Source organism: Saccopteryx bilineata, chromosome 6, assembly GCF_036850765.1.
Source record: "Saccopteryx bilineata isolate mSacBil1 chromosome 6, mSacBil1_pri_phased_curated, whole genome shotgun sequence".
Classification (NCBI taxonomy): Eukaryota; Metazoa; Chordata; class Mammalia; order Chiroptera; family Emballonuridae; genus Saccopteryx; species Saccopteryx bilineata.
Window position 1 is genome coordinate 120,442,190 of NC_089495.1, and position 13,256 is coordinate 120,455,445.

A 13,256-nucleotide genomic window follows, 5' to 3' on the forward strand; every position below is an offset into this window, starting at 1 on the left:
GTTAGATTAGCTATTATTAACAAGACAGGTAATAGCAAATGTTGGAGAGGTTGTGGAGAAAAAGGAACCCTCATTCACTGTTGGTGGGAATGTAAAGTAGTACAACCATTATGGAAGAAAGTATGGTGGTTCCTAAAGAAACTGAAAATAGAACTACCTTATGACCCAGCAATCCCTCTACTGGGTATAGACCCCAAAAACTCAGAAACATTGATACGTAAAGACACATGTAGCCCCATGTTCATTGCAGCATTGTTCACAGTGGCCAAGACATGGAAACAACCAAAAAGCCCGTCAATAGAAGACTGGATAAAGAAGATGTGGCACATATACACTATGGAATACTACTCAGCCATAAGAAATGATGACATCGGATCATTTACAACAAAATGGTGGGATCTTGATAACATTATACAGAGTGAAATAAGTAAATCAGAAAAAAAGAAGAACTACACGATTCCATACATTGGTGGGACATAAAAACGAGACTAAGAGACATTGACAAGAGTGTGGTGGTTAGGGGGGGGGAAGGGGGGCGTGGGAGGGAAGAAGGGAGAGGGGAAGGGGGAGGGGGAGGGGCACAAAGAAAACTAGATAGAGGGTGATGGAGGACAATCTGACTTTGGGTGATGGGTATGCAACATAATTGAATGACAAGATAACCTGGACATGTTTTCTTTGAATATATGTACCCTAATTTATTGATGTCACCCCATTAACATTAATAAAAATTTATTTATAAAAATAATCATTATTGCCTGGAAATATAGTATTTGTCTCAAAATCTGAAGAACTTGTTTTTCATGACAAATATTGACTAAAGTCTACCTTCTTTTTTCTTTAACACTTATCTAATATTACATTGAATTTATTTTCATAGCCAATGATTGAAAAGTTTTAAAATGCCAATAAAATATTTTACAATAAAGTTTGTTTTTTGAGTAAGAGAAAGAGACAGTGAGACAATGAGACAGAGAGACAGACAGGGACAGACAGACAGGCAGGGAGAGAGATGAGAAGCATCAATTCTTCATTGCATTATCTTAGATGTTCATTGATTGCTTTCTTGTATATGTCTTGACTAGAGACTATAGCTGAGCCAGTGACCTTGGACTCAAGCCAGCAACCTTGGGCTTCAAGCAAGTGACCTTGGAATCAAGCCAGCGACCATGGGATCATGTCTACAATCCCACACTGAAGCCAGTGACCCTGTGCTCAAGCCAGTGAGCCCATGCTCAAGCAGGTGACCTCAGGACTTTGAACCTCAGTCCTCTGCATCCCAGGCTGATGCCTACCCATTGCACCACCGCCTGGACAGGCCAACATAAAGTGTTTTGGGGTTTTTTTTTTGGGGGGGGGTGGTATTTTTCCTAAGTGAGAAGCAGGGGAAGGCAGACAGACAGGCTTCCGCATGCTTCTGACCGGGATCCACCCAGCATGTCCACCAGGGGACAATGCTCGGCCCCTCTGGGACATTGCTCCACTGCAACCAGAGCCATTCTAGCACCTGAGGCTGAGGCCATGGAGCCATCCTCAGCGCCCAGGGCAACTTTGCTCCAATGGAGCCTTGACTGCAGGAGGGGAAGAGAGAGACAGAGACAAAAGAGAGGAGGAAGAGTGAAGAAGCAGATGGGTACTTCTCCTGTGTGCCCTGGCTAAAAAGTGAACCTGGGACTTCCACATGCCAGGCCGATGCTCTACTGCTGAGCAAACCAGCCAAGGCCAAAGTTTTTTTGGTTTTTTGTTAATAATTGTATTACATAGGTTTGAAAATTAATGTGGATTTAAAAGCTGAGACACTAAATGGAAACATCATCTATTTGAAATGCCATGTGCTCTCAAAGTGTACATTGTGGACAGCGTGCTCTCCACACATACAGGCCTGGTGCATCTTCCCTGGAGCCCTCAGCATGCCAGGCCTCATTCCGATGGACTTCAAGTCACTGACAACTTCTGCACTGTATCACCTTCCTCTGCTACTCCATGCTTCCAAGCTTAGCCAAAAAGAGTCCTTTGCTATCTTGTATTTTTTTTTTAAGATTTTATTTATTCAGCCTGACCAGGCAGTGGCACAGTGGATAGGGCATCAGACTGGGATACAGAGGTCCCAGGTTTGAAACCCCAAGGTCACCGACTTGAGCACCGGCTCATCTGGTTTGAGCAAGGCTCACCAGGCTTGAGCCCAACGTTGCTGGCTTGAGCAAGGGATCAGCCGGTCTGATGTAGCTCCCTGGTCAAGGCACATATAAGAAAGCAATCAATGAACAACTAAGGTGCTGCTACGAAGAATTGATGCTTCTCATCTCTCTCCCTTCCTGTCTGTCTATCCCTATCTATCCTCTCTGTCTCTGTCTGTGTCACAAAAATAAAAAAAAATATTTTAATTATTCATTTTAGAGAAGGGAGAGAAAGAGAATGGGGGGAAGGAGCAGGAAGCATCAACTCCCATATGTGCCTTGACTAGGCAAGCCCAGGGCTTTGAACTGGTGACCTAAGCATTCCTGGCCAATGTTGTATCCACTGCGCCACCACAGTTCAGGCTCTTGTATTTTATTCTTATTTGTTTACCCGAAACTCTTGTTAATATTCCTGCGTTCATTTCTCTGATTTCTAGTTGTGGTATCTGTCCAAACCTGGCTGTGAGTAGTCAACAGATAGCTAAGGTATTCAACAGACTCAGTTTAGAAATGCCTGGCTGTTGTTGGTATTCAGTGTCTCATGAAGAGGAGCCGCAAAGGAATGAGGCAGCAACAATACTGCAAGTGGAGAACCCCAATTTCTCCAGGATTGAGGTGCCTTAGAGAGATCAGCTATCCAATTTATTAAGCAGAAACATGACATCATGTGTGAGAAACTAACAAGCAGAATACAGTGCACAATTTTATTAGTTTTGCAAAACTGATTAAATTGCTCTTGTCCTTTCTGAGACATAACAGCACATCTGCTGTCTGATTCCTGACCTGCAAAAAGCTCCTGCAAAGCCAAGCACCGTGTCCTTGAGCCTTCTGGATGCACAACTGCTTTCAGTCATGTATGCTTGGTCTCGACCTTCACTTCTTCAGAAGGGGAACAGAAAGTCACTCAGTGCTTTGGCTTTCCTCCAACACCTGGCTTTCAAGTACTGTGTGACTGGCTGGAAGACCAGCCTTTTAGTACCCTTTATTTTATCCACCCCTCTCCCAAGTTCTTAACGGGCATTTGGTTTCAAGTTGGAGTTAAGATTGGTGGTCGGACTGCTGCTGCTGAACCTGCCCGCCTGACTAGACCCTATTGAAGAGATGGCTGAACCCTCTGACAGGCTATATAACCTCTTCTGGTTGAATTCTGTCTGCTTTGCCTATACAGTGGGTTCTGCCATAACACTCTCTTTTAAAGAGATATTGGTGGTAATCCTAAGAAATGCCAATTGTCTTGAAAAGCATGTTACAGAGGAGCAACTGGTGGAGCAAGCTGGAGAGATGGAAGTGGGTGGGGGCTCCTCCAGCCCTGGCAGCTCCTTGCCAGATTCAGCACTGCAGCGCTGGGGACACACATGTGGTGCTAGTCCTGCCCTCCCCCAAGGACCTAGGAGACTACTAGGGGAGAGTGACAGTGAACAAACAGATGACATGAGGTGCTGCAGTATTGTTATCAGACTGAACCAGGCCCAATTACTCAGTAGCCACCAGCCAAATGACAACCCCAAGGTGTCAATGAGAAGGAATGTAGCCAGCCAGCAGGTAAGGACACACCAGGGGAGGAGGGGTGTCACCTCTTCCTAAAGCCACTGTCCCCAAATAAAGGATTGGATTCCTTTTTATTCAGGAAGTTGTGCTTAAACACCATCACAGGTAGGGACATCCCTGTACAGTTTTAAACATTGCATGTTCAAAAATGGCAGAAAAATCTTGGCCCCTGGGAGGAGGTTTTAGTGTAATAATGAGGGGATAATGAGAATAGCTCATGAAAAGGTCAGTGTAGACTCCGCCAGGCTGCTTCGGAGACTTTCAGGTAGTCTCGGCCAGATTGAACCCCCTGGTTCTGAATCACCCTGGATTTGTCCCTGAAAAGACAGCTCTGGCAGTCGTCAGTGTCAGGGATGGCATAGCTATAGAAGAGAGGTTAACCAATTAAGTGCCTTCTGTTAAACTTTTAGCATATCACAGGATGTGTTTACATAAACCTTATAACATCTAAGGTGTTGTCAAATGGGTTGACAGGTTAATCTAAGCAAAATTATACATTCTAAATACACGTCAGTCTAGGCCAGGCTGCCTGAATATATGAGAAGGAATGTATAACAGGTTGATAGCATCTATAACAAGGTTAAGTTACAGCATCTGGGGGCTGGGGGAACCGCCTGCTCAGGCTACTCTGAAATTGGCAGAAAGGGTGTAGCTTTGAAGGGGCCTCAGCCTCCAGTGCCTATTCATGTGTGGCTAAGTCCTGTACCTTAAAATAAGGCCAAAGGAAGCAAGAAAGGCTCTTTAGTGACAGTGTTTATTAAAAAAAATAGTTATGTAATATATTACATAATATAGTATATAATAGTCATGTAATATATCACTTACAACAGAAAACTGAAGAGGCCGCACAAGAGACGCTCATTCAGCAGATCCAGGGACTCAGATCCTGCTGCTGTGGGTTTCGTGTTATGTCCCTGCAGGCCCATGGACAGCCTCCCCCTCACTGATGGTGCACTGCAGGAGGAAGCAGGGCACAAGGCTGAGAAAAGTCAGCAGGCCCCATGAGCTCAGTCTAGGCGAGTGTGAGGTGAGAATGTCTTTCAGGTCTGGAGGAAAAACAAAACAAAACAAAAAACCATTCTGTGTAAGAAACTTTGTTGCAGACTTGCTCTAAAGCAGTGGTCCCCAACCTTTTTTAAGCCATGGACTGGTTTAATGTCAGAAAATATTTTCATGGACCCACCTTTAGGGTGGGACGGATAAATGTATCATGTGACCAAGACAAGTGTCAAGGGTGAGTCTTAGACGGATGTAAGAGAGGGAATCTGGTCATTTTTTAAAAATAAAACATCGTTCAGACTTAAATATAAATGAAACAGAAATAATATAAGTTTTTTATTCTTTCTCTGCGGACCGGTACCAAATGGCTCACGGACTGGTACCGGTCCGCGGCCCGGGGGTTGGGGACCACTGCTCTAAAGGAGTGAAACAGGCATTTGCATCTCCTCTGATAATGGCCCTTTTCCGCTTTGGCCTCCTTACTGGGCTTTGACTGGTGGCTCTGTGTCCTGGCTGATGGTAGTGAGCCCAGTTCAGGGGACAGGTGTATCTGGGGCACCTGCCAGGGTGACCAGGGGCACCACACCTGCAGGAGAAAGCCAGCCTTGTGGGCTTCAGTCAAAATAGATGTGCTTGCGTTCAGCTTTTCTATTCCTTTGGCTGTGGGTCAGGAACGATGGCCTTTTTGTGGAACCTGGAGCTAAAGAATTTGTTGATTGTCATTAAGGCAACAAAGAAGGGGCCCTGCAGCTCTTCTCAGTTAGCACATAAGCTGACCGAAGTGACCTTTCAGAGTTCCACACTATTTAGCAATTGGGGACAAATATAGCTGAGTTAAAATATGATGCAATAAAATAGCTTGCATCTCTCTGGTATAGGGAAGGTTCAGCTTTCCCCCATATTAACCCTAACACTATTTTTTTGACTGGGGACAGTTTATTAAACAAAAGGAAAGCTCCCAGCCCTAAAGCCATGGCAATGCACCCACAAGGAAACCACAGTGCTTTCCTATTCTGCTGTCAAAATGTGGCTCCTTCACAGCAAATGTCACTTGGAGCTCTAAGGGCCTGTGAGTCTGGCTTTCTGTATGGCTGGGTCACCAGCCCAAAGTTTCTGAGCAGGAATCTCCCCTAGTCTGGAGTACTGAGGCTGGGCAGGGATCTCAGCTAAAGTCCCTGGTGGCAAGTGATTATCATGTGAAGCTGGCAAGCCCCAAAGGTATAGTCATGGGCAGAGATGCCAATGCCACCAAAACATTCTCACAAGCAAATCTGGGGCTGGACGTGGGGTCAGCTAGGCAGGGAACCAGACAACTGAGAAAGGGCCCTATTATAGGACCTTCTCCCTGGGGTGGCTCTGCAGAGGCCAGCAGGCCTTCTCCCTAATTAGGCCTTTCCAGCCCCACACTCTATGACACCTCCAAGAGAGGTCTTTGGATGTGAGGACTGAGCATTAGACAGTGAAATGAACATGTAATGACAAAGACAAGCCACCGTCGAAGGGACCCACTTTGCACCTGCTCACAGGTGAGCTAGCTACCGTGGGCAGCCTAGGAGGCCAGACTCAGTATGAGACCAAAGTCAAGCCCACTCCAAACCTGGGCAAGTTTCCCCCACCACCACAGCTTGGGAGAGGACTATTCCAGGGTACTAGATTCCACAAAACAGGAACGCTAACATCTGGATCCAGAGGAGGCTCCAAAAAAGTTGATGACAAGACAGGTACTCACAGTATGAGAAACTATTCAGGTGAGAACTATTCAGTATTGAACTTGAGTTGATTTTCCCCTTAGAGAAGAAAACAGGCTGCCCACAAATAAGGATTCAGACCCTGCTGACGGCCTTTTCTTGTCTATAAACTCAAAGGTCATTTTTCTAGTCAGCTTTTAGGTTAGACAGAGTCAGCCCCTCAAACAGGGGCCCCCAAACTGGGACCGTGAGCACCATGTGGTGTTCTTCCTAGTGGGCCCAAGGTCATCCTTTGAGCTTAGAGAGGAAATATTAGAACTTCCACTACATATTTATAGAAAAACATTATTAATACTTACAGTGTATACCAGAATCTAGGAAATCAGTGGCCCACCATTATTTTATGTCATACCAAAAAAAGAAACTCTGCTATTGATGGATGATTTACTATAAGCTGGGGTTTTTACTATATATCATGCTTACCAATGGCCTGTGTGTGTGTGTGTATGTGTGTGTGTGTGACAGAGACAAAGAGAGGGACAGACAGGGAAAGACAGACAGGAAGGGAGAGAGACAAGAAGCATCAACTCTTTGTTGCAGCGCCTTAGTTGTTCAGTGATTGCTTTCTCATATGTGCCTTGACCAGGGGGCTACAGCAGACCAAGTGACCCCTTGCTGAAACCAGCAACCCTGGGCTCAAGCTGGTGAATCTTGCTCAAACCAGATGAGCCTGTGCTCAAGTCGGCAACCTCGGGGTTTCGAACCTGGGTTCTCCATGTCCCGGTCCGACGCTCTATCCACTGCGTCACCACCTGGTCAGGCTTACCAAATTGCCTTTTTTAGATTTAGACATAGCAGAGATTTTTATCCTGTATGTTAGCCTTGTGCATATATGAAATGCCAGCTATATGTGGCCAGCTATATGTGGAAAAAAAGTTTGTGCATGCTCAGCATGGCAACTGTGCCACCACCACTGAATGGGGAGTTTGGTCAGTCTTACTGGTGGAGTGGGAGATTAAAAAAAAAAAAAGTTTGGCAGCCACTCTGCATAAGAATAACATCATGTTTCAATGTGAGGTCCAGAACCAGCATTGCTGAAACACTCCTATTTGCAAATACCCCCAGATGCCCCTGGGAGCCAAATGGCTTCCTCTACTACTGTGACACTCAGAGAAGCTAACCCACTGGAACAGCACCTATCATGAGAGAGCATCCCAAGAGGGCTTGCCAAAGAGTCTGCTCTCTCCAGAGCAGCTCACCATCATCTCTGTGCCAGCTGGGGCCAGGACCTGAGGGGGCCCCACAGGCCCACAGCCTCATGGGCCCACAACCCCACAGGCTGGCTCTAATTGTCTGCCTGTTGGTTGGCTGGCTGGTTGGTTGGTTTGTGCCAGAAATGCATTTTTTAAAATTGAGCTTGAAGCCAAGAGGCAAGGCTTCACTAACTGCAATCTGATATGGGCATTTCCTTTTTGTCTTTGAAAGTACTTGAGTTTGCTACTTCACTGTGTCATTATTTAGACTCTGAATTTTGGAGCATTAAACTGGTTCTTGATGCTAAAGAAACACTTACTTCTTTGGGGCTATGTATAAGAAGAACCACTGTCCTAGTATAATGAGATCTTGGGCTGGTTCAGGGACTAAGCAAAGGCCCCTACTCCTTGAAAGCTTATTTTTCTTTTCTTTTTTTAACCTCAGTTATTATACCACCTAGTATTAGTGGGTATTGTTCACAACTAAAAACACACACACACATTTCAGTAAATTTATATATAAATGCTAGATTATGAAGTAATTCTAACCTCACTGTATGATTTGAATACTTTGGTGATGTTAATGAAGTAGCAGTAATTTCTTTTGTAATTTATATGTAAGAGATACAGTGCCTTTTCATCTTAAAAAAACAATGGGTAAATAGCTCCAATTTTGCAGCTGTGGAGTCTGAAGCCCAAGTTCTTGAACCTTTCATAAAGATTATAAACATTATAAAAAGTATTTGTGGAGATTTGAACAAGTGTTTGGGGGAATTTTTCATGCTTTTTCTATTATGCCACATTGCCTTGTTAAATACACCATTAACAAATGTAAATGAAGAAAATGGTAGAATGATTGTTACCTGTCTAAAGCATGTTGTCTTTAGAACACCAAAAATGGATTCTTTGAAGTTTAATATAATAATAGGTAATAGCTTATATGGTGTTTATTCTTTGAAGATGACCTTCAAAGGTCATCTATTCAATATTTACTTAGAATTATTATGCACAAAGCATTATTATAGGTCATGAAGCAGAAAAATTACAAAACAGCTCACACCAACAAGCTTCCAGTTATAAAAATAATTCATCAGGATGTAATGTACAGGATGGCCATAATTGTGTATAATAACATGTATTGTAAATTTTAAGAAGATAATACATTGTATCAGTGGTCCCCAACCCCCGGACTGGTACCGGTCCGTGGGCCATTTGGTACTGGTCCGCAGAGAAGGAATAAATAACTTACATTATTTCCATTTTATTTATATTTCAGTCTGAATGATGTTTTATTTTTTTTTTAATGACCAGATTCCCTCTGTTACATCCATCTAAGACTCACTCTTGACGCTTGTCTCGGTCACGTGACACATTTATCTGTCCCACCCTAAAAGCTGGTCTGTGAAAATATTTTCTGACATTAAACCGGTCCATGGCCCAAAAAAGGTTGGGGACCATCGCATTATACGATTCACACATGTGACTTTCCTGAGTGATGAATGACCCAGTTTGCTGGCTTCTGGGTCTCCTGGCACAGGTAGATCTCTATGGATCGGTATATATATGGGAGCAACGGCATGCACATGTGGACTGTGAACACAGGACGCGGAGGCGGATAACTTACCGCAACCGGTGGGTGTCTCGGGAAGGCAGTGCACGGCCCCAAAGATGCACCTACAGAGCCGGCACCCGCGGAGGGTCCAGGATCCGTGCGCCAAGGTTCCGCACTCGCTAAAAGGCCGAGACCCGGCGTTAGAGCAGCCATCGCGCGCGCCCCGCCCAGCCGAGCTCTGTACCCCACCGCGCCCAGGCCCAGCCCCGCCCCTCGTGCCCCAACTCGGTCTTCCAGCTCGCTCTTCTCTGTGCCCACCTGTGTCTCTGGTCGTGCTCGCAGTAACGGCCAGTGAAGTGGGCGGAGCACACGCAGAAGCTGCCGAGCACGCAGGTGCCGCCGTTCAAGCAACACAGTGGCTGCGGAGGTGCACCTAAGGAGGTTCCACCCGGAATGGCCTGGGCGTTTAGTGCGCCGCCCTCTACGTTAGATCCACCGGGAGAGGGCGAGATGATACTGCTCAGGGCAGGCAGTAATTTGAGCTCCTCGATATGAGTGTTTGCTCTAGTAAATGCGACTTGTTAATTGAAGGATTGAAAACAAACTACCTGGGTGGAGGGCGGGTCAGGAGTGAGTCGCATAGCAGGATGTGAAACTTGCCCCTAGCAAGTAGGGTTTTCCTTTCTTTCACATGTTAATCTCAAGCTCTGACTACTGTGACAGTGATTAAAGACAGGCCTCCCAGACGAGGACCACCCAAGGATGGTACTCTACCCTCCTAAACCTACCCTCCCCATTACGCTGGAGGGACCCCCTGGGACAGGTCTGGAGCCTGACAGCCAGCCTGCAGTAAGCCAAGTAAGAGTCCACTAGCATCTTGGGTTGGGATATTTGTTTTAAATACATTTTTTAAAAGATTTTATTTATTAATTTGAGAGAGAGCGATAAATACATTTCAGTCAGCTCTCTGAACCTGAGAAAAATAGCCATTTAAGAGCAAATGCAACATTTTACCAATGAAATAGTAAAACTTTTTTTCAGAGCAAAAGAACACCTTACTAAGAAATATAGTACTTTTATGTTATAACGTATCATTTGGAAATGATAAAACGTTCTCTGTTGGGTTTCTCGTTTTATCCTTAATGTGTCCCAGGTTTTTTCAGACCCTAAATTTGGAGTCCTGTGATGACATGATGGCGAAGGCATTGAAGCAGCCGGGGACTTACGCTCCTGGAAAGCGGCGGAGTGGGGAAGCAAGTCCTGCGACCTCCAGCCCTTCGTGCTCCCATTCGCCTCTCTAAAATTGTTCTGAGTCCAGTTGAATAATTTCTGCTGGAGCTTCTGAACTGTAGCGTTGTTGAAGTCTTCTCTACTACCTTTATGTTTCTCTCTTTGATAGCCTTCTAAAAACATTGAAAATGTGAGACTGATAATGATTGAGAAACAGGTACACAAACGAAACTAAAAGACTGTAAATAAAATGCTGCTTACTGTTTCCCAAGTGGATGATCTGTAATGCCATACTAATCATAAACAGAAGCCTAGAATAAAGAAAAGTATTAATGTTTAAAATATTTTTAAAAAACAAGCAGAAATTTACAATGTAAAATGTAATGCAATCACATAAATATAAAGATAGATTTAATGGATAATAAATATGTAATCATTTTGTAACTTATAGATTTTGATTGATATTTTCATCACTTAGAAAGATTTTTGAGACCAAGAAAGTATACATTATCTTAATGAAAAAGAACAATCATGCATACCTTGCAATTTATTCTGGAGGCTTTTAAAGCCCCTTTTGGCTCTAAGATCTAAATGATCTCTCTCCTTACCTAATAGGGTGGCTCCAGGTCATTTTCTCACTGACAAGTCTGGTTTGAGAATCTCCTCTCATCAATACATGGAAGGTTAATTTCCAAAGAAGACAAGTCTGACCCTGTATTTGAAGGTGTCTTCACTGGAGGTCCTGGGGTAACTGCATCATAATACAAGACGGATGAGTACAGAAGATGCAAACATTGCCTACCCTCTCTAGGCCACAGGCAACAACAAAGAGATCTCTGAGTTCTGCTGTGGAAGTCGTTAGGCAGTAGCTTCTTGTGACAGGGCAGGGCCCATTCAGAGCCTCAAGGACTGTCCCCTCAATGAGACTCAGCTGGGGGAAAGGGGTGGAGACCTTGCTGATTCTCTCCCCAGCAGTTTACAATGTTGACAGCAGCAAGACTGGTCAAGCCCTGATGTAAAACAACATTGGTGACCAAGGCAACAAGCCTTTCCCGAGACCGGAGGGTGCGGGGGAGCCCCAACATGAACAACTAAATTTTCAAAGGAGAATGTAGACTTTATATTGCTAACCCTTTATGCTGTGAGATAGGAGGGATCCCAGCTCATAACGGGAGCTGCTGTGTGGGACATAACCATCAGGCAGGGGTCCCAAAAGTCTTGAGTGGGGAGTGTGATTATAAAGGGAGACACTTCACCACTTGCTTTCTGAGGCTGTCAATATTTGCACAAACTGGGCCTTTTCTCTGTGCCCAGCATAGTGATAAATATGCTGCTCACAAAAATTAGGGGATATTTCAAAATGAATATGAAGCAATAGAGAAAAGAAACATTTAATTTTTTATTATTAACATCAGAAAAGCAAACGAGAAGTCAAAGAAAGTTGTTCAGTTATGCAAATGAGGTGCAAAACTAACTTTTATTTCATTGGTGAAAATGCACTGTACAAAAGGCTGAAAGTACTGGAGTACCTGCATGTTCCCTGATCCCCTAATTTTTGTGAGCAGTAGGTCATTCACATTACTCATTTCATTAAACACTGCTCTGGGAAGGCACTATTATCAATGCCCCATTTAAAAGATAAAGCAACTAAGGCTTAGAGACCTTAAAACAAAAACAAAAACCGCAGGGATAGTATGAGAAGAAGGCTCCAGGGTGCTCTGTGTCCACAGGTCTGGGAGCACAGGAGTAACTGCACCCACCATTGTCTGATGCTGAGCCTACTCTGAATCCAAGAAGGGAGTGATTTGGGAGCCTCTTCTGAGGCTTGCTGAGTCTGTTTTTCTATCTGATGAAATAGTGCCTGGAGCCCTTTCATCAGCACTGAAGAGGACAGCTCATAATTTTGATGTAAATTGTTCTGTGACTTTCATATAAAAACTGCTTTCTAAAAATAGCATGCTTTCTCCAAGGATGATATTGTCTTTGCTACTGATTTAAGTTTTTAAACCTTTAAACATGAAGTTTACTTAAAAGGGTGTTAAATAAACCAATAGTGAATCGGTGAGCCTGGCTATAGTGAGGCCTCCCAACCACTGAGTCTGTGTGTGGCCAGGACCAGGCTGGGACCAGCAGATCCTAACGGGCAGGACATGCAGAGGGTGATACCTTGCACCTTCAGGAAACCACTGTAACTGGAATGATGATAAACAAACTTTTAACTTAAAGCTTAGTATTTGTTAATTCTATAGTTTAGTTTTATGTAAAAGTAAGCATGTTTTATGACTTTAAATCAATAGAAACTTCTAAATGACCTAAATGGCTTATATACTAAAATGAAACCATGTATATGTTAAAGGATTAATTGAATGAGGTTGGGCAGATAAAATATATTATGCTCACTTTGTTAAAGATGGCACTGCCCACGTGGAAGCCATCGCCCAGGTGATATTAATGTGTGTTGGGGCGGGCTGTGGGCAGGCAGGATCCTTGTAGCCTGGGGCTTGGTTTTAGGACTAAGCCTTTTCCCACCCTTTTTGATGTGGGGTGGTGCACTTCATGAGGAATCCCATTATGCCTCAGATAGTGACTTTGTATCAGAGACTTCCTTATTTGTATATTGGATTAAAGGTTTTGATTTCTATACTATAAAATGAGGGCAGACCTGGAGCTTGCTCTCTCGGTTCCTGATATTAGCATTAGAGAAGAGAGCAGAGAGAGGCCACGTGGAGGAGGCCAGGAGAAGCAGCCAAGATGGTGGAGTGTTGAAGGAGAAGCAAGTTTGTGCAGAGAGAAGGAAGGAGATGGGGAA

General features: G+C 44.2%; 1 protein-coding gene across 1 annotated transcript; it reads right to left on the minus strand.

Moving 5' to 3' along the window:
* Positions 1–4,517: 4,517 nt before the first annotated feature.
* Positions 4,518–11,301, minus strand: CFC1 (cryptic, EGF-CFC family member 1). Its single transcript, XM_066236263.1, has 6 exons — positions 11,056–11,301; positions 10,709–10,758; positions 10,444–10,620; positions 9,536–9,698; positions 9,290–9,396; positions 4,518–4,771 (listed from the first exon to the last, which is right to left on the minus strand). The coding sequence occupies exons 1-6, from the start codon at positions 11,115–11,117 to the stop codon at positions 4,632–4,634; spliced, it is 699 nt and encodes a 232-aa protein (XP_066092360.1). The 5' UTR covers positions 11,118–11,301; the 3' UTR covers positions 4,518–4,631.
* Positions 11,302–13,256: the final 1,955 nt, after the last annotated feature.